The sequence below is a fragment of the Pan paniscus genome, chromosome 15 (genome assembly GCF_029289425.2).
Source record: "Pan paniscus chromosome 15, NHGRI_mPanPan1-v2.0_pri, whole genome shotgun sequence".
Classification (NCBI taxonomy): Eukaryota; Metazoa; Chordata; class Mammalia; order Primates; family Hominidae; genus Pan; species Pan paniscus.
This window is the reverse complement of record NC_073264.2, coordinates 92330770-92358063: the sequence shown is the minus strand read 5'-3', so window position 1 is coordinate 92358063 and position 27294 is coordinate 92330770. Positions and strand designations below refer to the sequence as shown.

General features: G+C 48.1%; 1 protein-coding gene across 11 annotated transcripts in view; it reads right to left on the bottom strand.

Moving 5' to 3' along the window:
- The window catches only part of DGLUCY (D-glutamate cyclase), a 172925-nt gene that overhangs the window by 17305 nt on the left and 128326 nt on the right, over positions 1 to 27294 (bottom strand). For 4 of the 11 annotated variants that reach the window (XM_024925412.3, XM_003832765.6, XM_055097946.2 and 1 more), the window contains exons 8-12: positions 26342 to 26545; positions 18550 to 18810; positions 11589 to 11688; positions 8158 to 8306; positions 3258 to 3377 (exon numbers count right to left, since the gene is read on the bottom strand). In XM_024925412.3, the coding sequence (XP_024781180.1) occupies positions 3258 to 3377; positions 8158 to 8306; positions 11589 to 11688; positions 18550 to 18810; positions 26342 to 26545 (834 nt within the window). Of the gene's footprint in view, positions 1 to 3215; positions 3378 to 8157; positions 8307 to 11588; positions 11689 to 18549; positions 18811 to 26341; positions 26546 to 27294 lie in introns of all 11 variants that reach the window. The other 7 variants (XM_008958194.4, XM_008958193.5, XM_008958192.4 and 4 more) reach the window with 2 other exon arrangements.

Genomic DNA, 27294 nt, shown 5'->3' with positions numbered 1-27294 from the left:
TCTCTCCTGTAATCCCAGCACTTTGCGAGGCCAAGGCAGATGAATCACCTGAGGTCGAGAGTTTGAGACCAGCCTGACCAACATGGAGAAACTCCGTCTCTACTAAAAAAATACAAAATTAGCAGGGCGTGGTAGCGCACGCCTGTAATCCCAGCTACTCGGGAGGCTGAGGCAGGAGAATCGCTTGAACTCGGGAGGCGGAGGCTGCGGCGAGCCGCGATTGCACCATTGCACTCCAGCCTCGGCAACAAGAGTGAAACTCCATCTCAAAAAAAGAAAAAAAGAAAAATAGTTCAGTCTCTTCATGCTTATATGTTTTCTGTAGAGAAGTCAAATGAATGTAATTTTTACCTTTGTTCCTGTATAGGTAAAGGGTTTTCCCCACCTGCCTCTGGCTTCTTTCAGGATTCTTCCTTTATCTTTGGTTTTCTGAAGTTTGAATATGATATGTCTAGATGCAGCTTTTTGGCATTTATCCTCTTTAGTGTTCTCTCAGCTTCCCGGATCTATGGTTTGGTGTCTGACATTAATATGGGGGAAATTCTCATTTGCTATTGCTTCAAATGCTGCTATTTATCGCTCTCTTTCTGTTCTTTCTAGTATTCCCATTAGTCTAGGTTATACCTTTTGTAGTTGTCCCACAGTTCTTAGATATTCTGATCTGTTGTGGGTTTTTTTTCCCCCCAGCACTTTTTCTCTTTGCTTTTCTTTCAGTTTTGGCAGCTTTTGTTGAGATATCTTGAAGCTCAGAGATTCTTTCCATAGCCATGTCGGGTCTACTAATAAGCCCATCAAAGGCATTCTGCATTTCTGTTACAGAGTTATTGATCTCTATCTACTTCCTCTTTTTTTTTTTTTTCTTCCTGAGACAGTGTCTTGCTCTGTCATCCAGGCTGGAGTACAATGGCTCAATCACAGCTCACTGCAGCCTCAACTTCCTGGGCTCAAGTGATCCTCCCACCTCAGCCCCCGACGTAGCCAGGACTACAGGTATGCACCACCACACCTGGTTAATTTTTAAATTGTTTATAGAGATGGTATCTTGCCATGTTGCCCAGGCTGATCTACCACTTCTTATTTATTCTTTCTTAAAATGTCCATGTCTCTGCTTGCATTATCCATCTCTTCTTGCATGTTGCCTATTTTTTGCAGTTAAGACTTTATCATATTAATCATACTTTTAAAAGAATTCCAGGTCTGATAATCCCGTCATTTCTGACATGTCTGACTCTGTTTGTACCTTCTCTTCAAATTGTGTTTTTGCTTATCGGTGTTTCTTGTAAATTTTTTTTGTTGTTGAAAGGTGGACATAATTTACTTGGTAAAAGGAACTGCAGCTGGGCCAGGCGCAGGGGCTCATGCCTGTAATCCCAGCACTTTGGGAGGCTGAGGTGGGTGGATCACCTGAGGTCAGGAGTTCGAGACCAGTCTGGTCAACATGGCGAAACCCCGTCTCTACCAAAAACACAAAAATTATCCAGGCGTGGTAGTGCGCACCTGTAATTCCAGCTACTCAGGAGGCTGAGGCATAAGAATAGTTTGAACCCGGGAGGCAGAAGTTGCAGTGAGCTGAGATCGTGCCACTGTACTCTGTACTCCAGCCTGGGTGATAGAGTGAGACTCTGTTTCAAAAAAGAAAAAAAAAAGAAACTGTAGCAAATGGACCTTTAGTGATGGTGGTAAGATGTGTCGGGGAGGGGAAGGGCTCTGCAGTCCTATGATTAGGTCTCTGCCTTTTAGTAAGCCTGTGCCCTGGACTGTGAACTTCACCACTGCTTCTCAGTTTTGTCCTCTCCCCCTTACGTGGCACAGATTGCTAGAGGGAGCTGGAATTGGGTATGTCCCTCTCCCACGTGGAAGGCTGAAGAAAGGTGGGGTTGGGTATTTCCCTTTCCCCAGGGAGATTTAAGGCCTGTAATCCCAGCACTTTGGGAGGCCAAGGTGGGCAAATCACTTGAAGGCAGGAGTTCGAGACCAGCCTGGCCAATACAGTGAAACCCTGTCTCTACTAAAAATACAAAAATTATCCAGGTGTTGTGGCATGTACCTGTAATCCCAGCTACTCGGGAGGCTGAGGCAGGAGAATCGCTTTAACCCAGAAGGCGGAGGTTGCAGTGACCAAGATGGCACCACTGCACTCCAGCCTGGGCAACAAAGCACTCTCAAAAAAAAAAAAAAAAAAAAGAAGGGAGGAGGAGGAGGAGGAGGAGAAGGAGAAGGAGGAGAAGGAGAAGGAGAAGAAGAAAAGAAGAAGAAGAAAGAAGAAGAAAAGAAGAAGAAAAGAAGAAAAGAAGAAGAAGAAGAGGAAGAGGAAGAAGAAGAAGAAGAGAATGCCCTGGCCTACTTGAAAATGACTCATTTTTCCCTCCAATGATGCAAGCATGAGGGGATTTTTTTCTAATATTCATTGTGAGAACTTGGTTGAACGCCCAGAGGCAAAACTCACAAGAGCACGAGGGCCCCTAGACCACTGGGTCGCCAGGAGTTTTAAACTCTCATACTTGCCCATACTGAGCCTCCAGCCATTTCTCAATTACGAATCAGGTTTTCCCACCCTGGCACTGGTTCCCACGAGGTTCCATTCCTCTCCAGGCTATGATCATGAAGTGGGAAAGAGCCTTTTTCAGGGATCTCCCAATTTTCTTGAAATGTGTGGTGAGGTCAAAGGAGGAGGCCACACCTAGACGGACCTGGACACAGGAAAGGTGGGTCCTGCGGGAGAGGAGCAACAGTGGGGAGGCACAGGGCAGCCCAAGGCAGAAGTAGGTGAAAGGAAAGGTGGAAAGCTTCTCGCATCCTCCAAACACTTACCAGATAGTTTTCTTACTGTTCATGCAGATAAAAGCACAGATCACTCTCTTCAGAAAAGCCTTCCTGACCACTGATCTGAAGGGGCCCTCCCATCACCCTCTCTCAGCTACCTGTACTATCGCCCCCAAAGCTCTTATTACTCTTTAGAATCATCTGATGTGTTTATTTGTCAGGGCTCATTCTCTATGTCCCAGTCCTAGAATGGGAGCTCTGTGGAGCAGGGTCATTGCAGCTATAACCCCAGTGCTCAGAACACTGCCTGGCACACTGTAACTGTTTGTTGAATGACTGAATGAAAGGTCAGAGGCTGAGCACCACCTCCCCTCCCTGCCCTGGTGCCCTATGGACTGACTGCAGAGAAGAAGAGCTTCTGGCCTGGTCAGGCTCCAAGCCAGGTCGCTCACCCTGGGTATCCGGCCGGACTGGGCGGCCATCCGAGTGCTCACCAGCAATGACGGCAAAGTCAGCCTCCACGTCGCAGGCGATGACATCCCCGTGCCGTATGTGCCTCCTCACAGCCTCCTTGACTTTACCCATCCCAAGCTCGTTGCCTCCATCACCGACTCCTGAAGGGAAGGGGAGCTGAGTCAGTGCACGGGACCAGGGCAAAATGGGGGAGGCCTGAAGCAAGGCAGCCCTACATGTGCTTGTTGCCTTTGGGAGGGCAAAAAGGTTGGCTCTGGATATATTTTCAGACAACCAGGAGTTGTGGTACTTCCCCTTAGGCCTTCTAGAAACTTCTTTAGTTAAAAATGAGTCCATGTTTGGAACACACTACAGTGTGGGCATGTCCCCTTTTGGGTCACATTCTCCAGCAAAGATGGAGCATGTTCTATGCTCTTGGTGCCAGGCCCATGGGAGATGTGGGTATGGTGACACTCAGGACCTCCCTTCCAGTGGCTCCCGCTCACTGAGCCCCCTGGGGGATTTGGTGCAAAGTCAGTTCTAGAACTTACTTTAAAGGCTTCTGCTGAAAGAATGTGAAATGTATGTGTTTTAGTTCATTTTAATCTATACCAGAGGGGTACCTGGTTAACATCTGAAATATCCTAATCAGGAATACACACTCCAAGTGTGGTTACTAAGCATTTGAAAGAGGCTATATAGTCTTGAGGCCCACCTGATAGTCTGCATCAGAGAATTTGTTAATTAGCGTAATAAATGAATGCTAGAATAAACACATATTAAAAATGATTTAATTCATTGGTGAAATGAATGGTGTTCAAGATAGGTGGATTGGCTAAAAATAACTAGCAGATACCTCTACCCTTGTATGGATAAGATTTAAAAATCTAGTCTGGGTGCAGTGGCTCATGCCTGTAATCCCAGCACTTTGGGAGGCCAAGGCAGGGAGATCACTTGAGATCAGGAGTTTGAGACCAGTCTGGCCAATATGGCAAAACCTTGCCTCTACTAAAAATACAAAAATTACCCAGACATGGTGGCACATGCCTGTAGTCCTAGCTACTGTGGAGGCTGAGCCAGGAGAATCACTTGAAACTGGGAGGCAGAGGTTATAGGGAGCTGAGATCACACCACTGCACTCCAGACTGGGCGACAGAGCAAGACTCCATCTCAAAAAAAAAAACACACACACACACAAAAAAACCTATCAAGCCCTGAAGCATGTACCCTTTGAGGTGGTGCTGTAGATCTGGGGGACACAGCTCCTGTGTCCAGGTATTTATGGAGGAGTCTGTAAACTAGATGTTCAGCTGAATCCACCTCTAGAAGAGGGTTACAGCTGTCTCAATAACCTTTCATGCAATGCACCTGTCTGAGTCTCTCAAGGCCAGAGGGCTGGACTCTCCAAGCCTATGGAACAGGTACATCGTTTTTGTGTCTGCTTCTATAAAGGCTTGGAAGATGTGGAAGAATTCTGTCAGAGGCTAGTGTTCTTTGTGGGATCTAGAGCTGATCCATCTCAAACATCAGGGAGTGAATTTGGCCAAAAGAATGACACAATTGTGAAGGACCAAACACCTTAGATTTATATCCTGATGGTTTTTCTCAGAACACTTCTCTAGATCTATGATAGCCCACTGAATGAGGAGAATAACACCCACCATGTAACACTGGTATCTGGTCTATAGCTGTCTCTTTTTTAGCATCTTATGAATTCCATCTCTTTTGGGCTTCCCATCCATCCTGTCACGGGTATCGTGATCCTCACTGTATAGAGCTGGTAGTCCCTGATGGGGGCAGTACCTGGGCAATCAGTGGAAGGTGGAGACTTAAACCCAGGTGACTTGATTCTCAATTGAGCACTATGCCCATGACATGGCAGTTGCCCATGGAACTTGAGGAACAGGGGTTTTGAGGGAGAAGAAGAGAAAAAGGAAAATTCAGGAGGTAGCCTTGCTGGGCAGGAGAGTCTGGGGCGGCGGGGGCCACAGGAGCAGACTGGGCTCCTGAGGCCGTGAGAAGGGCCCAAGGGTCTACAAAGGGGGCGGTTCGAAGCCATGAACGGCCAGCTCCACCTGCCTCCTCTGGGATCTCAGGGTTGTCACAGCACAGATGGGGGTCCCATTGCGGGTGCGGGAGGATGGGATTGCTCTAGCAGCTCCCTCAGACCCTGTTTGCCCCTGTAGCCACAGAGATCTCTTTTCTCTCCACTCTGAGAACCCCTCCCCCACAGGCTGAGGTCCTCTGCCTGCCCAGCCGGAGGGACAGGAAGCTGGAAGCCAACCGCACTGTGTGCACCACACCCACAGCCTCTTCTGGGAAAAGCCAGGGCGATTTGCAGAAACGTTCTAATCAGCCCAGAAGGCTCTCACTGTCTCATCAAAACCTCAAAAGCCAAAGGAGACTAATGAGTCTGGGAAACACTTGGAAACATGGAATGACAAACAAGACTTCATTACCCCAGGGCCTGAGACCCACCCAGAGGGAAGAAAGGTTCTCCTTGGGGCTTACACTAAGCCTTTCCGCAATTCATAAAGGCATGATTCCCTGATAAAGGGCTGGGGCCCCAGGAGTCTGCAGTCTACTCCTAATGCTACCAGCAACACTAATTAGCTGGGCGATCTGGGAAAACCTCCTGGGACTCACCTTACCTGCCTCACAGGGTTTTCACAGAGGCTTAAACACTACAATGAATGTGAAGCCTCTTGGAAAAGTACAAAGTTTTGTGCAAACACAAATTATCACATTATTATTATTATTATTATATTATTATTATTATTATTATTTTTGAGACAGAGTCTTGCTCTTGTCGCCCAGGCTGGAGTGCAGTGGCGCGATCTTGGCTCACTGTAACTTCCACCTCCTGGGTTCAAGCAATTCTCCTGCCTCAGCCTCCTGAGGAGCTGGAATCACAGGAGCCCACCACCATGCCTGGTTAATTTTTTTATATATTTAATAGAGACGGGGTTGTGCCATGTTGGCCAGGCTGGTCTGGAACTCCTGAGCTCAGGTGATCCACCTGCCTCGGCCTCCCAAAGTGCTGGAATTACAGGCGTGAGCCACCGCGCCCAGACCATATTATTATAATTATTAACGACTGAAGGCCAGGCTCAGTGGCTCATGCCTGTAATTGAAGCAGTTTGGGAGGCTGAGGTGGGAAGACAGCTTGAGCTCAGGAGTTCGAGACCAGGCTGAGCAATATAGTGAGACCTCATCTCTACCAAAAAAATGTTTAAAAGTTAGCCAAGCAGCCGGGCATGGTGGCTCACACCTGTAATCCCAGCACTTTGGAAGGCCGAGGCAGGCGGATCACGAGGTCAAGAAATCGAGACCATCCTGGCCAACATAGTGAAACCCCATGTCTACTAAAAATACAAAAATTAGCTGGGCGTGGTGGCATGCGCCTATAATCCTAGCTACTCGGGAAGCTGAGGCAGGGGAATCGCTTAAACCTGGGAGGCGGAGGTTGCAGTGAGCCGAGATTGCGCCACTGCATTCGAGACTGGTAACAGAGCGAGACTCCATCTCAAAAAAAAAAAAAAGTTACCTGTCAGGCCTCTGAGCCCAAGCTAAGCCATCATATCCCCTGTGACCTGCACGTATACATCCAGATGGGCTGAAGCAACTGAAGATCCACAAAAGAAGTGAAAATGCCAGTTCCTGCCTTAACTGATGACATTCCACCATCGTGATTTGTTCCTGCCCTACCCTAACTGATCAATTGACTTTGTGACAATACACCCTCCCCGCCCTTGCAATAATGTACTTTGTGATATTCCCCTGCCCTTGTGAATGTACTTTGTACGATACACCCTCCCCACCCTTGATAAGGTACTTTGTAATATCCTCCCCCGCCCTGAAGAAGGTACTTTGTAATATTCTCCCCACTCTTGAGAATGTACTTTGTGAGATCCACCCCCTGCCCGCAAAAAATTGCTCCTAACTCCACCACCTATCCCAAACCTATAAGAACTAATGATAATCCCACGACCCTTCGCTGACTCCTTTTTCGGACTCAGCCCGCCTGCACCCAGGTGAAATAAACAGCCTTGTTGCTCACACAAAGCCTGTTTGTGGACTCTCTTCACACAGACGCACGTGACATTACCCAAGCATGGTAGCACACCCTGTAGTCCCAGCTACTTGGGAGGCTGAGATGGGAGGATTGCTTGAGCCCAGGAGGTGGAGGTTGCAGTGAGCTGAGATTGTACCACTGCACTCCAGCCTGGGCAACAGAGTGAGACTCTGTCTCAAAAAAAAAATTGAAATATTAATCATATATTAGATAATTTTTAAATTAACATGCTTCACAAAATAATATATGGTACATTCTGTCCTATATGACCAAAATAATATGCCATGCCTCAATTTTACTATTGATATTACTTTAATATTAGTTTTATTACTTTAGAGTCAGGCAAATAGAATATGCTTTCCCTCCCTTGCTTGTGAGGATGTTGGATTTCTATATGGCGGTGTCATTAGTGTCTATACCAACCGTAATGAACAAAGACCATCTTTGCAGTGGAAAATGATGGTCCCCACATAACTCTTTCTGGTCGTGTGTTCAATAGTCAATAAAAACACACTTAGGCTGAGCATGGTGGCTCACGCCTGTAATCCTAGCACTTTGGGAGGCTGAGGCGGGTAGATCACTTGACGTCAGGAGTTCCAGACCAGCCTGGTCAACATGGTGAAACCTCGTCTCTACCAAACACACAAAAATTAGCCAGGCATGGTGGTGCATGCCTGTAATTCCAGCTACTTGGGAGGCTGAGGCAGAAGAATTGCTCGAACCCAGGAGGCAGAGGTTGCAGTGAGCCAAGATCGTGCCACTGCACTCCAGCCTGGGTGACAGAGCAAGACTCCATAACAACAACAACAACAAAAGACACTTCATGGGGCCACGTTCTTGGTGCATCCCCAGTACTCCATACTTACCAGTTGATGAGATTCCAGGAATCTTCTTCGCAGCAAGAAAAAGATCGTCAATGGGGTCAACCAAGTGCTTGATGTTCATCTTCCTTGCATTGTAGTAATTGCCATCGGCAGCCCTTCCGGCACGTTCTATGGCCACCAGGTGGTCAAATCTGCCGGGAAGCAAAGGTCAGAGGGTCCTTATGGAGAGGTGGCTGCTTTGCTGGGTCATGCCTTCTTGTGTTTGCGCGAAAGACGCTTCTCTTTTTCTTTGATTCCTTCATTCCTGCAGAACTTGGTGGCACATCTACTCTGGGCCAGCACCTGTGCTGGAGGCTAGTCTATTAAATCAGTTTAAGATATAGCATTGGGGCTGGGCATGGTGGTTCATGCCTATAATCCCAGCAGTTTGGGAGGCCGAAGCAGGTGGATCACTTGAGGTCAGGAGTTCGAGAACAGCCTGGCCAACATGGTGAAACCTCATCTCTACTAAAAAATTAGCTGGGCGTGGTGGTGGGTGCTTGTAGTCCCAGCTACTCGGGAGGCTGATGCAGGAGAATCACTTGAACCCAGGAGGCAGAGGTTGCAGTGAGCTGAGATCGCACCACTGCACTCCAGCCTGGGCGACAGAATAAGACTCTGTCTTGAAAAAAAAAAAAAAATCCAGCATTGGAATCCTCAGCGATTTCTTTAGTAGGGTCAGAGGCTATAAAAGCAGGAGGCCAATGGTCAGGGTTGCTATGGGGATGGGAACACTGCTGGTGCCCACCCAGATCCCCTTTGTCCAGCAGGGATAGCCAGGCCAAGAGGCTGAGAGTATTGGCTGCTATTGGCTTGCTGCTGGCCCCTTCCAGGATCTTGTTCAGTTTACAGACACAAAACAGAAGGAAAAGGGCTCAAAATATAAAAGGAGTGAGTCTAACACAAAGATAAACTTCTTTAGATAGAGAAATAAGGGGCACAGATGGCATAGTGGTCAGAATGTGGGCTGTGGCAGCAGATCATCTGGGTTCTGATTCCAGGTCCTCCTGCCATGGGCCTTGGGCAAATTGCTTAACCTCCCTAACCTTCATTTTCTGCATCTGTAGGGTGACAGGACCACAGTGTGTACCTCACACAGTGTTCAAAGGGAAACATGAGAAAATGCACAGGAGGCGCTTGTCATGAAGCCCTGAACCTACTCAGTGCTCAGTCCGTGTTGGTTACAGTGATTATTGTTGCTATGATTACTAGCAGGACTACTGTTTTGACAATCCAATTTAAGAACATGCAGGCTGGGCGCCGTGGCTTATACCTGTAATCCTAGCTATTTGGGAGGCCGAGGCAGGCAGATCACTTGAGCCCAGGAGTTTGAGACCAGCCTGGGCAACATGGTGAAACCTTGTCTCTACTAAAAATACAGAAATTAGTCAGGTGTGGTGGCGAGTGCCTGTAGTCCCAGCTATCCTTGGGAGGCTGAGGTGGGAGAATCGCCTGAGCCCAGGAGGCAGAGGTTGCAGTGAGCCAAGATCACACCATTGCACTCCAGCCTGGGTGACAGAGTGAGACCCCGTCTCAAGGGGGGGAAAAAAAAAAGGCTGGGCACAGTGGCTCATGTCTGCAATCTCAGCACTTCAGGAGGCTGAGGCAGGTGGATCACCTGAGGCCAGGAGTTCGAGACCAGCCTGGTCAACATGGTGAAACCCAGTCTCTACTAAAAATATAAAAAATTAGCCAGGTATGGTGGTGGGTGCCTGTAATCCCAGCTTCTTGGGAGGCTGAGGCACGAGAATCACTTGAACCCGGGAGGCAGAGGCTGCAGTGAGCCAAGATTGTGCCACTGCACTATAGACTGGGCGACAGAGCAAGATTCTGTCTCAAAAAAAAAGAATATGCATATTATACTTTTACATCTCTCTCAATCCTTCCAAGACAGTGTTTTTCAAAAATCTCAACTCTGCTATAAAAAATAGTATGGCCATTCCTCAAAAAATTAAAAATAGAACACACCATACGATCCAGCAATTTCACTTCTATGTGTATGTCCAGGAGAAGTGAAAGACTCAAGGAGTTATTTGTCCACCCATGCTCATAGCAGCAGTATTCAGCATAGCCAAGAGCAGGAAGCAAACCCAGTGCCCACTGACGGATGAATGCAAAAACATAATGTGGTCTATACACACAAGGGAATGTTATTCAGCCTTAAAAAGGCAGGACATTCTGGCACATGCTGTGACATGAATGAACATTGAGGACATTATGCTAAGTGAAATAAGCAGTCACAAAAGGACAAATATTGGATGATTCCACTTACACAAGGTGCCTCGAATAGTCAAACTCATAAAGACAGAAAGTAGAATTGTGGTTGCCAGAGGCTGGGTTGAGGAGGAGATGGAGAATTATCTTTGAATGGAGCACAGACTTTCAGTTTTGCAAGATGAAAAGAGGTCTGCAGATGGATGGTGATGATGGCTGTACAGCAATGTGAGTGTAGTTTTACGCCACTGAAGTGTAAGCTTAAAAAATAGTTCAGAGAGGCCAGGTACAGTGGCTCACACCTGTAATCCCAGCACTTTGGGAGGCTGAGACAGGTGGATCACCTGAGGTCAGGAGTTCAAGACCAGCCTGGCCAACATGGCGAAACCCCGCCATGTATTTTGTATTTGTAAAAATACAAAAATTAGCGGCCAGGCGCGGTGGCTCATGCCTGTAATCCTGGCACTTTGGGAGGCCGAGGTGGGTGGATTACTTGAGGTCAGGAGTTTCAGACCAGCCTGGCCAACATGGTGAAACCCCATCTCTACTAAAAATAGAAAAATTAGCCGGGTGTGATGGTGCGTGCCTGTAATCCCAGCTACTTGGGAGGCTGAGGCAGGAGAATCACTGGCACCTGGGAGGCAGAGGTTGTAGTGAGCAGAGATCGCACCACTGCACCCCAGCCTAGGCAACAGATAAGACTCCATCCCCACCTCCTTAAAGAAAAAAAGTTTGACCATAACACACAGTAAGAAATACACACACTTGCACGTACACAGTCTTATGAGGGAGTACTTGCCATTACTATACAAGATATACAATGATGCTGTATTTCTATTTCATTTTCCAAAGGTGCTCGATACCCTAACTGAAATGATTTCACTATTCTCTAACATGTCATGACCCACAGTTTGAGATTGAGAAACTTTTTTTTTTTTTTTTTTTTTTTTAGTGCTATGTCTCCCCTCTATCAGGAAGATACGCTGTCTCTCTCTGCTGCCCAGGGATCTGTTACTTCCAGAGATGCTCTGTGAGGCCCCCAGGATACCTTGAAACCCTCCAGCCTCATTTGTTAGTCTGGTCCATGAGAACCCATCTTCCTTAGCTCATGGCTTCACTCCCTCTGAAGGGCTTGGGTGTGCAGACACTTTGTTGGCTAAGTGAAGAGCATATGGGCGTTTCCACCATCCGCCACTTAAACTGGGATGCGACATACGTACCTAGGTGTCTGCGGGTCCCCATCTTTGCAAAGGAATGCCTGAGCAGCTTCCACTGATCCACCTTGGTAAGTTAATATCGGGATCTGCGTCTTCAGAACACCTTGAAAATAAAGGCAAGCAGGGAACACATCAGCTCTAGTGTTGGCTTTTGGAAATTCACGTTGGCTTTTCAAAAGCTTCTTTGAAGGGTATCATTACTGTTGTTGAACAACATCTATCTGTAGAACATGTTAGGTAAGCCGAGGCCATGACACAGAGGATATTTAAGTTTACTTTTGGTCCTGGGTAAACTCTAGGGTTGACGGGGGTGGAGGGCAGAATCGGGCTAACGCAGCCTAACAAATATGCTGCATGTAAGATGCCCATAATACCATGGGAACAGCGGCCTGTTCTGGCCCACTGCCATCACGAGGGCTGAGCATACATTTATGTGCCCTCGGTGACAGTGCGCCAGCCCCTCTGATTTAATTTTTACAATTCCATGTGACAAAAACCATCATGGGCTGGGCACGGGTGCCTCATGCCTGTAATTCCAGCACTTTGGGAGGCCGAGGTGGGCGGATCACGAGGTCAGGAGATTGAGACCATCCCGGCTAACATGGTGAAACCCTGTCTCCACTAAAAATACAAAAAATTAGCCCGGCGTGGTGGCACGCGCCTATAGTCCCAGCTACTCGGGAGGCTGAGGCAGGAGAATTGCTTGAACCTGGGAGGCAGAGGTTGCACTGAGCCAAGATCACGCCACTGCACTCCAGCCTGGGCAAAAGAGTGAGAATGCATATCAAAAAAAAACAAAAAAACAAAAAAACCCAAAAAACCATCATTATCGCCATTTTAAAGATGAGGAAAACTGAGGCTCAGAGATGCCAAACAACTTGGGCAAGGCCATGTATATATGTCAGTTTCATGGCTCCAATTCTCACCCCAAATTCTCACCCACTCCCTACCTCCCTGCATACCTTCAGGGAAGGTCAAGAACAACTGAAGGAAATTCCCAGAGTCTGTGCCTTGGGATACTTACTTATATTGGAGTGATTTCCAAAAGTGAATCAAAGTGAATTTGATTCTTAAAAATAGGACCTTTTCTAATGACAAAAAGAACACGTATTGTTGTAGAATATGTGGGAAATACACAAAAATCCCAAAATAAGATAAAATGAACTTGGTTTTCATTAACCAATCTATCTCACAGCAGGTTGGGGTAGAATCCCAGCATAGTCACTGGCCAAAGATAAAGTCTTCACACAGAGCTTAAGACGGCAGGGAGCCAGGAGCAGGGTGTCTTGGACCCACCGTTATGGTCTAGCTGGTCCTGCAGGAGCTCCCAGACTGCTCTGTAGCCCAGGATGGCTGCCAAGGTAGCCTTGGAGGAGCTTCAGCCAGCTCCTCAATCTCCATCATCAGCCCCTCACACCCCTCACGTAGAGCCAGCCCAAGGAGGCACCGCACCCATGTTAAAACTGCATGCTTGTACTGCAAATGCAGCTTCCAGACAGCGGCTCCCACCCTCAGCTACTCCGCCATGCTGCTGCCCCTGAGCTCTTTGGGAGCTGCCACTGCCACCCCAGTGGGTCAATGGGGCAAGTTGGCATGAGGAACAAGAATCATTGTCAGAAATCTTAAAGAATCCCTCACTGGCCGGGCACGTGGCTCACACTTGTAATCTCAGCACTCTGGGAGTCTGAGGCGGGCAGATCACGAGGTCAGGAGATTGAGATCATCCTGGCCAATGTGGTGAAACCCTGTCTCTACTAAAATTAGAAAAACTAGCTGGGCGTGGTGGCGGGCGCCTGTAATCCCAGCTACTCAGGAGGCTGAGGCAGGAGAATCACTTGAACCCGGGAGTCGGAGGTTGCAGTGAGCCAAGATCGCGCCACTGCACTCCAGCCTGGCGACAAGGCAAAACCCTGTCTCAAAAAAAAAAAAGGATCCCTTACTGTGGCTCCTTCCCCATCCCCCCTCCCTAACCTCAGCCCACATCTAAGTGGGGAAGGCAAGTAGCTGTTAGTCATCGTGATGCTCACGGAACACATTCTACATGTGAAGCCATAAGCTGGCAATTTGGGGTTGGGGGACAGTCACAACAAAGGGGAATGACCCAGCCCTTCCCTGTGCTATGAGGGGCAGCCTGCCAATCTGGAAAGGGGGCTGAACTTAGAGCCAAACAGCCCTCGGTGGGAACATCACATCATTCCCTTGCTATGTGACCTTGGGCAAGCTATGTCAGCCATTGGTTACCTCCTCTACAAAATGGGGTAACACCCACCTCCCAGGACTACCGCGACAGGGCAATGACATGCTGTGTGCTAACTACCTGGCTGGCCGTCGTGCACACGGTCAGTGCTAATAAAGGATGTTTCTTTCTTACTGCCTCAAAATTGGATCAAGGATATAGGATACTAGTAAAAAGTACCAGGGAGTCCAGGAGGGCAGGGAACATAATGTATCCCAAAGTGGGGAACACACGAGAAAGGACACAGGAGAATCCCCAAAAAGGAGGGTCTGGGCAAGATGAGGTTCCCACTTCTGAGCTATGAAGAAAGAGCTATGGTCTGTCTATGCTCAAGACAGGAAAGAAATGACAATGCCTAGTCAGCTTTAAAACTTTTTTTCTAAGATGGAATATCACTCTGTCAGCCAGGCTGGAGTGCAGTGGTACAATTTCAGCTCACTGCAACCTCCACTTCCCAGGTTCAAGCGGTTCTCCTGCCTCAGCCTCCCTAGTAGCTAGGACTACAGGCGCGTGCCAGCACACGCAGCTAATTTTTGTATTTTTTGGTAGAGACAGGGTTTCACCATGTTGGCCAGGCTGGTCTCAAATTCCTGAGCTCAGGTGATCTGCCTGCCTTGGCCTTCCAAAGTGCTGGGATTACAGGGGTGAGCCACTGCACCCAGCCTCTTTAAAACTTTTCCTAGGCTTTGGTTATTAAAAACGGAGCTGAAATAATTTTCATTAAAAGGCCAAATTGCTTTTACTTTCTTCATCCAAATGTAATGTAAGTTCTGTAGAATCCAATATAGCAAATTCTACCCTCTGAGCTCCCATGAGGACAAGAGACAAGACCCAGCTCTGAGTGGAGTCTGGCAGGCGTCTCCAAGCCAGGCTGTCAGGTGAGCAGAGAGGGCAGAGTGACTTCTGGGAAGGGGGCAGCTGAAAATACCCAGCAACACCGTTGTCAGATGGAAATGAGGTTGGCCTGTGAGTGGTGCTCTACGCCGTAGGCAGCCCTTCCTCCCGAGGCCTTTCTCTGCCCTACGGAAACACGGCCCCTTGCCTTTCCTCTGGCCTCAGCGCCGCTCCTTCTTGTCTCCCTCACTGGCTGTTCTGCCCTTCTCCTCATCCTCTTAACACAGGGAGACCCAGGACGCAATCCTGGGTCCTTTGCTCTGCCTCCATTTATTTCCACAGTGATCTCACCCAGTAGTTTGACTTGAGAGCCCACCAACACGCCAACAGCCTCCCAATTTCTCCTTGCCCACGCTGCTCTCCTGAACTCTTTATATATCACTAACTGCCTCCTTGACTTCTCCACTGTGTGTCTAATAGATGCACCTCATACCTAACAGGGTCAAACCTGCATTCTTTTAAAAATTATGGTAAAATACGTGCAACACAAAATTCACCATTTTAGCCTTTTTATTTATTTATTTTGAGACACAGTTTTACTCTGTCACCCAGGCTGGAGTGCATTGGTGCGATCTCGGCTAACTGCAACCTCCACTGTCGGGGTTCAAGCGATTCTTGTGTCTCAGCCTTCCAGGTAGCTGGGATTACAGGTGTGCACCAGCCACCACGCCTGGCTAATTTTTGTATTTTTAGTAGAAATGGGATTTTGTTATGAGACACACAGGTCCTGGTGGAAATGGGGTTTTGGACAGGCTGGTTTTGAACTCCTGACCTCAAGCGATCTGCCTGTCTCGGTCTCCCAAAGCGCTGGGATTACAGCCGTGAGTCACTGTGCCCGGCCTGTTTTAGCCATTTTCAAGTGTATCGTTCAGTAGCATAAAGTATTTCACATTGTTGTGCAACCATCACCCCCATTCATCTCCAGAACTTACTCATCATCCCAAACTGAACCCCTGTACCTATAAACAACTCCCCATTCCCCTCTCCTCCCAGCCACTGGCAACCACCATTCTACTTTCTGCCCTGAGTTTGCCTACTCTAGGCATGTCATATGCGTGGAGTCATACAATACGATTGGCTTAATCCACTTCTCAAGATGTCCTCGAGGGTCATCCATGTTGTAGCATGTGTCGGAACTTCCTGCCTTTTTAAGGCTGAGTAATAATTATATACCACATTTTATCTATCTGTTCATCCATTGATGGGCACTTGGTTTGGTTCCACCTTGTGACTGTCGCAAATAAAGTGCTATGAGCATTAGGGAACAAATACCTCTTGAGTCCCTGCTTTCCTTTTTCTTGGGTATATGCCTGGAAGTGGAATTGCTAGACCATATGGTATTTGCTGTTTTTAATTGTTTGAGCCACTGCCATCTGTTTTTCATAGCATCTGCACCATTTTACAATCCTTCCATCAGGGCACAAATGTCAAACCTGGACTCTTGATTTACCCCTAAACCTGCCAGTCTTCCCCATCTCAGTTCACAGCAACTCCATCCTTTCAGTTACCAGGCCGAAAACCTTAGAGCAAGCCCTGATCCTTTCTCCTCACACCCACACCCAATCCATCTGGAAATCATGTTGACTGTACCTGCAAAATAGATACAGCATCTGGCTACTTCTCACAATACCCCCTGCCCTCTGTATCTGTACTTTTTGTCTCTTTGGGTTTCTTTGAAACCAGAACTTGAGACTTGGGTGCAGATGGTCTCTTGGGAGATGGTGCCACGAAGCATGTGGGAGGGAACAGGGAGAATGAGGCTGGGAAGGAGGGAACGTGCACCTTCAAGGTTGCTGCTCTAGGGAGTGGGGCCTCAGTTCCACCAGGACCTATGTGTCTCCAAAAGACAGGGGACTGTCCAAAAGACAGTCACTGTGCCTGGCCTGTTTTAGCCATTTTCAAGTGTATCGTTCAGTAGCATAAAATATTTCACATTGTTGTGCAACCATCACCCCCATTCATCTCCAGAACTTTCTCATCATCCCAAACTGAACCCCTGTACCTATAAACAACTCTCCCCATTTCCCTCTCCTCCCAGCCACTGGCAACCACCATTCTACTTTCTGCCCTGTGAGTTTGCCTACTCTAGGCACGTCATATGCGTGGAGTCATACAATATGACTGGCTTAATCTACTTCTCAAGATGTCCTCGAGGGTCATCCAAGTTGTAGCATGTGTCACTTACACCTCAGGTCCTGTCCCCCAGGGGTTGAGGGTGCCCTGAAGCCATCAGCCAGTGATTCCACATGGCTTTGGAGAGGCCCTGCAGGGCCCTAGCTTGTGGCGGGGTCCAATCGGGTCAGTGTGACTCAGAACATCCACCGCAGTGGCAGCTGAAATCAGAAGTGCGGCTGAAGGGATGTGCCATGAGGCACCTCCACTCCAAACCGTCCTCTCCCACCTTCCATAACTCACCAGTCTCCCGTTTCCACCCTTGTCTCTGCACCCCAGTGATTGCTTACAACCCACATAGAACATGGCTGTCCCTGACTCAGAGAAATCCCAGGCTCCCCATCTCACCCAGAACAAAAGCCCAGCTGCCCACAGGGTCCTGCGAGGCCCTGTCCCATCTGGTCCCTGTTACCTCTCTGTCCCTCGTCCCACTTCTCTTTTCCTCATTCACTCCAGGCCAGTCAGCCAGCATGTCATCCTTTCTTAAACCCACTGGGCCCCCACTCCACCTAATGACCTCTGCCCCAGCCACTGCCACAGTCCAGGATGCCCTTCCCTCAGCCAGCCCAAGCCTCACGCCCTCATCATCAACCTGAATTCTGGACTCAAAGGCCACCTCCTCCAGGAGGTCTTCCTGGCCATTCTGTGTAAAGTGACAGCTGCCCCCCACTGCTGCCACCGCCCAGCCCCTCACTCTCCAGTCTCCTCATCCTGGTCCATTATCCCCATGGCATCATCACTCGAACACACTGTGCATTCATCTTACAAGTTGTTTCTTGTCTGTCACACTCCACTGGAAGATACTCTCCGTGGGGGCAGGACTGTTGTCAGTTTTGCTCACGGGTGGATCTCAAGAACCTAACAGAGTGCCTGGCACATACTCGAGCTCAACACACATTTGTTGCATGAAGTGGATTCTACACGTACAGACACAGGCTTTTGGAAACTTCTGACATAATGGCTGCTTTAGGGTATGCCTTACTGAGTTTAAAGCCCTTTTTGAATGCTAAAAGGAAAAAACATACCTCTGAAGAATGCATTTTGAGGGACACAGAGCGATCGGTAGCGGGAGGCAGGTGAGATTCACCAGGCTTCCAGCTCATGCCTGATAACACTTCCTGCAGGATGGAGGTGAGGTGAGCAGCGGTTGTTCACATTGAGCCCGAGGCTGATCTGGCTACACGGATAGTGGAATTACAGCCTCGCGTCTCCAACACCTACAGCAATAACGCCCACCTGGGTGCTCCAGGTGCAGCGCTGCCCATCACGACCAGGTGGGACTGCTGTCTGAGCCTTTCAGCTACTTCATACTCCACTACTCTCCCCAGCTCTGGTGGTCCAGGGCTGCCCCGGAATGCTAAGAATACTCGGCAGGTCATTCCCCACACTGCAAAGGGACAGCAGCAGGTGTGCAGGAAGGATCCCATGCTTTGGAGCCTGGTGGACCCAAGTTCAAATTCCAGCTCACCATTTCCACCAGGGAAAATCCCCTGGACCTCTCAGAGCCTCAGTCTCTTCGTCTATGAAATCAAGCTATGCAGCTTACAACGGAGTTGTTCTGAGCTGGAAGGAGAATGCTCTGTACTGCAGATGCTGATTCCCTCCAGCCTCCGTCCACAAAGCCCACTTGGGGAAATGGACCAAGCCCATCTCACTGCTTACCTTGCTCAACAGCATCTTCAACAATCTTCTGGTGCAAGTTCCAGGCTCTCTGGTCAACGATTATGGCGACCTCCTTCTCCAAGGCCTGCAGGAAGGCGACCAGAGCAATAGCTCCTGGTGGGCCATCTGTCTCTTCTGGAGGCTCATGATTGAAATGTGTGGGGAACCCAGTGGTGATGAGCACTGAGCGGGCATGGGACAGCGAGAGAGAGGCCTTCAGCAGCTCATCTTTACAGAGCAGGTGCCCAATCCCCCGGTTCCCTGAAATGACAAAAATAGAATGTAAAAGTAACTATATTTTTAAAATTATTTTTATGTATGTATGTATTTATTTATGATAGGGTTTTGCTCTGTCATCCAGGCTGGAAGGCAGTGGCGTGATCACAGCTCACTGCAGCCTCAAACTCCTGGGCTCACGTGATCCTCCCGCCTCACCCTCCTGAACAACTGGGCTACGGGCACGCGCCACCACAGCCCGCTAATTTTTTTTGGCATTTTTTAAAAAGATAGGACCTTGCTATGTTGCCCAGGCTGGTCTCAAACTCCCGGGCTCAAGCAATCTTCCCACCTTGGCCTCCCAAAGTGCTGGGATTACAGGCGTGAGCCACCACACCCAGCCAAAAGTGATTATTTTTAAAGTAGAAACTTTACAGTAAGAGTAGTTTGGGTTTTTAGTTCATTTGCTTTGTTTTTTTGAGGGCTGTGGCAGAGACTGCAAATTGCTTGCCACAGTGTATTCTACCCCCGCCCCCTGACCCTAGCAGTGAAGGAGAGAGGGGTAAATGGCTGAGGAGCCTCCCTTCAGTCAGGTGTGGCCACGAGATTGGGTTCTCTGTACTGGATCGTGATGGAAGTGACGCATGCCACCTCTGGGCCTGGCATGCACCTCCCACACGCACCTCCAAGCTCGTTCCCTTTTCCTGGCGGCTGGAGTATTGACAGCCAGAACCTCCTGGGGGTCACAGGATGTAACGGCAGACCTGCAGGGTCCCTGAGTGACTGAGTGGAGCAGATCCCCTTCTTGCTGACCCAGGACACTCACCCTGGAAGACCCACCCTGGCCTGCTGTGTGAGAGAGGAACACACTTCTGTTGTATTTGAGCAAAGCATCCTGGGGCTTCTAGGTTATAGCACTCTAGCAAAACCTAACTAATACAGGGAAAATATAAGAGGGAAGGGAAATGGTACAGACAGTACCATCAGTTGGGGATTCCCTCAAAGAAGACCCTGACACAAGGACCTGGGCACAAGTATTTCAGTGGGAGGTGATCCCAGGAAATGCAAGTGAGAAGATGGGGAAAGCAGAAAAAAAAAAAGTAAAGGATTGTGAGTGAGCAAGTTAACTTCAAAGGCAACTGGGGCTCAGCACAGCTTGAGATTCTCTAAGAAACTGTGGGGTCCTCGGAGGACAGGAGACTGGGCATTTACCCACCTGCCTATTAGGGCATTGAGTCCTCTGCACTACCAGGCTGTGCCTGCTGTGATGAGGGAGACTCTGGAGGGACAAAGGGCATCCTCAGATGGAGCAGAGACCCGAGCCTATGGTAAGAGGCTGTCGTGCTGGAAGCCACCCATAATTCTATGCAGGTGAACCCAAGCAGCCCAGAGGATACGAGTGGGGAAGCTGCGGTGTGTGCTACAGATGCCCACCAGTGGCCACCAAGCCAGGCAGCCGCCCTCATGAGGTCCCATTGTGCCTTTGTCTACATTCAGGTCACCTCAGAGCAAAACAGTGCATGCAAAGGCAGTGTGTGGGACACAGAACTTGTACTCTAGCGGTGGCTGAAATCAGCAGTGGACTGAAGGGACATGAGAGGACGCTGAATTATAGTTGAGGTGCCTGGAGAATATGAAAGACACGGGGTTGGCTGGGCGGGGTGGCTCACACCTGTAATCCCAGCACTTTGGGAGCCTGAGGTGGGCGGATCACGAGGTCAGGAGTTCAAGACCAGCCTGGCCAACATAGTGAATCCCCGTCTCTACTAAAAATACAAAAATTAGCCAGGCATGGTGGTGGGCGCCTGTAATCCCAGCTACTTGGGAGGCTGAGGCAGGAGAATCGCTTCAACTAGAGAGGTGGACGTTGCAGTGAGCCGAGATCGCACCACTGCACTCCAGCCTGGGTGACAGAGCAAGACTCTGTCTCAAAAAAAAAAGAAGAAGAAGAAGACATGGGGTTTGGATTTCTGTTATGGAGGAACAGTTCCTGATTTAGGACCGGGAAACTTGCATTCCAGTCCAGATGCTGGCATATCGTAGCTGTGTGACCTTGGCCTCATCCCTTGACCTCTCTGAGCCTCAGTTTTCCCACATGGAGAGTGGGAGGTAGTCCAGGTGTAGGAGGGTCACAGGGACATGGCCCATCACATAGTGTGCTGGGAGGAGTGGACACTGGAGCAGTGCTGTCTGGAGGGTGATTTCTGTCTTAGATTTGTGCATTCCACTGGAGCCAGCGAGTCACTTCTCGTGCCCACTGTTCCTAACAAAGTCATCATGGGCATGTTCACAAACTTAGTCATAAGGATGTTCATCACAGCACTGTTTATGGTATTAAATAACAGCATATTAATAAAATAGTGGAACGTTTGTAAAATGAAATTTTAGGTCAGGCACAGTGACTCACATCTGTAATCCCAGCACTTTGGGAGGCTGAGGCAGATGGATCACCTGATCCATCACCTGATCCATGGTCAGGAGCTCGAGACCAGCCTGGCCAACATGGTGAAACCCCGTCTCTAATAAAAATACAAAAATTAGCCGGGCATGGTGGTGTGCACCTGTAATCCCAATTACTCAGGAGGCTGAGGCAGGAGAATCACTTGAACTTGTGAGGCGGAGGCTGCAGTGAGCTGAGATCGCACCACTGCACTCCAGCCTGGGTGACAGAGCAAGACTCTGTCTCAAAAAAAGCGGGGGCGAGGAGAAGAATAACAACATTTTTAAATAAAAAAATTGGGATGTAACCTACTTCCTAGGGCATGGTGAGCACCAAAGGGAGAAGAGGAGAGTGAGAACTTGGTCAACTGTAAATTGGTAAATACATTTATGATGATTTTATCATCAGTGCAAAAATCATTACTATAAACCCTATATCCCTTCATATTCCCCAGGCACCTCAAATGCAAGCCAACATCCTCTCAAAAATGACTGAGTGGGTCTATTATTATGCCCAGTGAGTAACGCTCAAGATGCTGTTATGAATCTTCTATCTGCTTATTTAATATAGTGGGGATCAAAAGCATCTGTTGTTCTTGAGGATTAAAGATGGTCCTTAACAGATGACATCAACACATCCAACAGCTGTAAATCTGCCTCCCCCAGCCTCATCCTTCAAGCTTTGTCTTGCAGTCTGCACAGCATTGATGGGTGGTGTTTGTGGCTGACCTCTTAGCTTGTTTTATTAAGCAATGGGTGCACCACATCTGCAATAAATTTACTTCCCAATTACTTTTTTTTTTTTAATCTGAGCTAATGGTAGAGTTAATAATTCATCTTCCCTCATGACTCTGTGCTAAATGGAGAGCCATCAGCTTGGGTAAGAATGTTTGTGAAAGAGAAGGTATGGCAGAAATTTTAAAAAATATACCCACCCAGAGCACCAGGAGCGGTGGCTCATGCCTGTAATCTCAACACTTCGGGAGACTGAGGAGGGAGGATTGTTTGAACCCAGGGGTTCAAGACCAGCCTGGGCAACACAGGGAGACCCCATCTCTACAAAAAAAAATTAAAAATTAGCCCAGCATGGTGGTGCGCACCTGTAGTGCCAGGTACTCGGGAGGCTGAGGTGGGAGGGTACCTTGAGCCCTGGAGAGTGAGGCTGCAGTGATCTATGATTGCATCACTGTACTCCAGCCTGGAGGACAGAACAAGAACCTGTCTCAAAAAAAAAAAAAAAAAAAAAAATCTGGCTGGGCACAGTGGCTCACACCTGTAATCCCAGCACTTTGGGAGGCCGAGGTGGGCAGATTGCATGAGGCCAGGAGTTCGAGAAAAGCCTGGCCAACATGGCGAAACCCCAGCTCTACTAAAATTACAAAAATTAGCCAGACATGGTGGCACATGCCTGTAATCCCAGCTACGTTGAGAGGCTGAGGCACGAGAACCCAGGAGGTGGCGGTTGCAATGAGCCAAGATCACACCACTGCACTCCAGCCTGGGCAACAGAGTGAGACTGTGTCTCAAAAGAAAAAAAAAATCCACCCAGGGGATCAACTATGTAAGATACTTTATGTATACACAGTCATGAGCATAACCTATGAGGTGTAGCTGTGGTGGGTTTATATCCTTAATTTACTATAGGATTATATGTAAAGGAAACCAAATTCTCTACAGAATGAACTAATGAATGAACAACCTAACAGAAGACAAACAGGCAAAGAGCTATGTCCACTGGTTCAGCAAGAAATTTAGTTATACAGATGCCCCTGTCATTGGAAGACAACTTTTGCTCCTAGGCCCAGGGGAGAGAATCAGACATTTCCTTCCTTCCCTCCCTCCCTCCCTCCCTTCCTTCCTTCCAGAATCAGACTCCTTCCTTCCTTCCTTCCAGAATCAGACTCCCTCCCTCCCTCCCTCCCCGCCCCTCTTCCTTCCTTCCTTCCTTTTCTTTCTTTCTTTTCTTTCCTTGTTTCTTCCTTTCTTTCTTTCTTTCACAGGGTATTGCTCTACTGCCCAGGCTGGAGTGCAGTGATACAATCATGGCTCAGTGCAGCTTCAACTTCCTGAACTCAAGCGATCTGCACATCTCAGCCTCACCAGTAGCTGGGACCACAGGCGTGTGACACCACCACACCTAGCTAATTTTTATTATTATTGTTTTTTCTAGAGATAGGATCTCTCTGCATTGCCCAGGCTGGTCTTGAACTCCTGACCTCAAGTGATCCTCCCACCTCGGCCTCCCAAGAATTAGGTATTTCTAGGGCTGGTCTGCACTGTCAGATTCGTGACAGTGCTGGCCAGCAGGGGAAGGTCCCAGCCTGTCTGTTTTGGGGTTCTGCCCAGCTGCCGTAGGCTTTAAACTGGTGCTGGAATCAGTCCTGTCTGGGCCCTCGGAGTCTGGCCCAGATTGCTGACCGCTGCTTTGCAGGCTGGCCTCACCCCTCAGCTCTCCACGGAGGTCGGCCACCATTGATGCAGGTAGCTACCTGGATCTTCCCACTGGCTCACCTGACTCTGGGGAATGAGAGTCAGGTGGGCCGGTGGGGAGGCCACATATGCCTTCTCCTCTCCAGTCATTCCAGGTGCCAAGGGCGGTTTGTACCCCAGGTTTAGGAGCACGGCCCATGAGAAGGTCCAGAAGAGGGACTGGGGTGTGAACCAGGAGTCGCTAAAGCACTCTTTCAACTGCCCAGGCAAGACTGTGACTTACCGTTTCCACTGAGATTCTAATTTAGCTGACAGGTATAAATCATAGACTTGAAGTCAGCAGACATGGGTTCAAGTTCTGCCCTGACCACCTACTAGGTATGTGGATTTTGGAAAGTCTTTGTACCTTATCTGCCTCAGTTTCCTCACCTGTTAAATGAAGTTAATCATAGCTGCCTCCACGTAGAGTCACTGGGAGAATTTAATAAGATGAAACGCATAAATGCTTGCAGCCTGTTGCCTGGCACAGTACAACTTGGTAGGTGACACCATTATCCTTATTATGCATCACAACCCAGAGAGGCAGGCATAATTGTCATCACTCCTGTTACGCTGATGAGGAAACTGAGGTATGGGCTACACCGTAATTCTCTCATGAGTGTTTGCCAACAAAGGGATTACCACACACAATGGCGGGTGAAACTGCAGTCCCTGCTGGCCACCTGGGATTAGAAATTCAGCCCTTAAATGAAGACACAGCAGGAAGTTAAAAGCCCCTCAACCAGCTTTTAGCAAACCTCTTTCTAATTGGAATCAGCAGGGCCGGGCATGGTGGCTGATGCCTGTAATCCCAGCACTTTGGGAGGCTGAGGTGGGCAGACCACTTGAGCTCAGGAGTTTGAGACCAGCCTGGGTAACATGGCAAAACCCCGTCTCTACTAAAAATACAACAACAAATTAGCCAGGTATGGTGGTGCCGGCCTGTAGTCTCAGCTACTCAGGAGGCTGAGGTGGGAGGATTGCTTGAGCCTAGGAGGTGGAGGTTACAGTGAGCCAAGATCGCATCACTGCACTCCAGCCTGGGCAACAGAGTGAGATCTTGTCTCAAAAAATAAAATAAAATAAAATAAATAAAATAAAATAAAATAAAAATAAATAAAATAAAATATAAAATAAAATAAAATAACTAATTGGAATCAGCAGGTCCCCTAGGGGATCCCACCAGCCCTCTCTCATGTACAGAAGGCCAGTGGCTCCAAAGCCACAGAAGGGCTATCCTTCCCCTGAGATGCGTTATACAATATACAAGTTGACTGCAAACTGTTGTGAGGCTGTGGCTGTAGGGTCCTGCCCCACTGGGATCCCCGGAGAAGTAATCCCACCCCATCACTATCCCTGCTATCCAGTACACAACTAATCTATTCCATGCCCAACCCCAGGGCAATGGCACAAAAGGGGGAGATTAGGGACATCACTAAATCCATAGAGGACAGGCTGGGTGGCTTATGCCTGTAGTCCCAGCACTTTGGGAGGCTGAGGCTGGAAAATCACTTGAGCCCAGGAGTTCAAGACCAACCTGGACAACATAGTGAGACACCACGCCCCCATCTCTAAATAATAATAATAAACTACATAAATAACCTTTTTTAATGGTGGCAGTTGCCTACCTAGAAACCATTCTCTCTTTTTTTCTTACTACCTAACCCCATCTGCTTCTGGCTGGCAACATGCCCAGCAAATAAACTCAACGAACTTCCTCACGTTTAGTGTTAAAGTTTAGAACAACAAGAAAAAGCCAAAAACTACTGGACATGGTGGCTTACACCTGCAATCCCAGCACTTCGGGAGGCCGAGATGGGTGGATTACCTGAGGTCAGGAGTTCGAGACCAGCCTGGCCAACATGGTGAAACCTCGACTCTACTAAAAATACAAAAATTAGCTAGGTGGGGTGGCACATGCCTGTAGTCCTAGCTACTCAGGAGGCTGAGGCAGGAGAATCACTTGAACCCGGGAGATGGAGGTTGCAGTGAATTGAGATTGCACCACCACACTCCAGCCTGGGTGACAGAGCGAGACTCCATCTCAAAAAAAAAAAAGGAAAGAAAGAAAGAAAGAAAAAGCCATAAAGAAGAAAGCAAGGCTGGGCACGGTGGCTCACGCCTGTAAACCCAGCACTTTGGGAGGCCAAGGTGGGCGGATCAAGAGGTCAGCAGTTTAAGACCAGCCTGGCCAACATGGTGACATCCTGTCTCTGCTAAAAATACAAAAATTAGCCAAGTGTGGTGGAGCGTGCCTGTAATCCCAGCTACTCAGGAGGCTGAGACAGGAGAATCACTTGAGCCAAGATCACGCCATTGCTCCAGCCTGGGCAATAGAGTAAGACTCTGTCTCAAAAAAAAAAAAGAAAGAAAAGAAAGAAAAGAAAAGAAAGAAAGAGAAAGAAAGAAAGAGAGAAAGAAAGAAAGAAAAGAAAGAAAGAAAGAACGAAAGAAAGAAAGAAAAAGTAAGCAAAAATCACTCATAATAGCACTACCTAGAGACCACCAATGTCAGTATTTTGGTGTATTTAATTCTAGTCTTTTTGAGATTTATATGCAGTATCAACATTTAAAAAATCATCCTGTGGATACATTTTGCATCCCACCTTTTTCACTGAAAATTACATCAGTGGTGATTTTCTCCAGGTGCAAATGTGTTGTTTCTTACCTGGGTCTATGCCGATTATAGACTCTAGTTCTCTGATCTTCTGAGAAGCGGAGACTGACGCGATGCTGTAGTGCAGAGGATCTTGGGAAATGTGATGGACCTCTGGAATTCTCTCTGGGGTGAGACAACCAGGTGGAGCCTTTGCATCCTTCAGGTCAGTCATAACTGTGCAGCCTGGGATGCTGGCAAAAGCCAGTGGGGTCTCTAAAACACACAGCAGGAGGGTCTGAGCCCAGCCACTACTTCACTTCATCAAGTCCAGCCTACCCTCATCTAGCCCACTGTTGATAGGCAAGATGGCACCTGGCCATCAACTCAGCCTAAGCACTCTCTATACCACCTGCTGGCACCAAGGTCAGAATAAGCTGGTTTATAGCTACATCAAGTTCCATTTAAACAGTTGCCTCTAATCTCTAGGAAAGTAAAGATGAGTTGAATATGGGTTGAAAAGAAGTGAGATACAGCCACAGCTATAGCTAGAGCTCTAGGCGATTCCATCAATTTAACCCATGGATATCAGGAAGTGTTTACTGGATTCTTAAAACTCATGAAGCCATCTTGCTTTGCTTTCCAGCAAATGTTAGGTTTGGAACCCTCTGTGAGCATCATTTCTATTTTTCCTTATGGCGTCGTTTCTATTTTTCCTTATGGCACTTACATTTTGCTTTGATTTATGTTAATTTTATTCTTTAAAGACTCTCCTTTGTTAGATTTCAGGCAATGTGAAACACTCTAGAATAGTTATTAAGAACTGGTTTTAGCACTGCGAATATACTGGAATTTGAGATGTGACTTTATTGACTTTATTCTTTTTTTTTTTTTTTTTTTGAGGCGGAGTCTTGTTGTGTCACCCAGGTTGGAGTGCAGTGGTACGATCTCGGCTCACTGCAACCTCCGCCTCCTGGGTTCAATCGACTCTCCCACCTCAGCCTCCTGAGTAGCTGGGATTACAG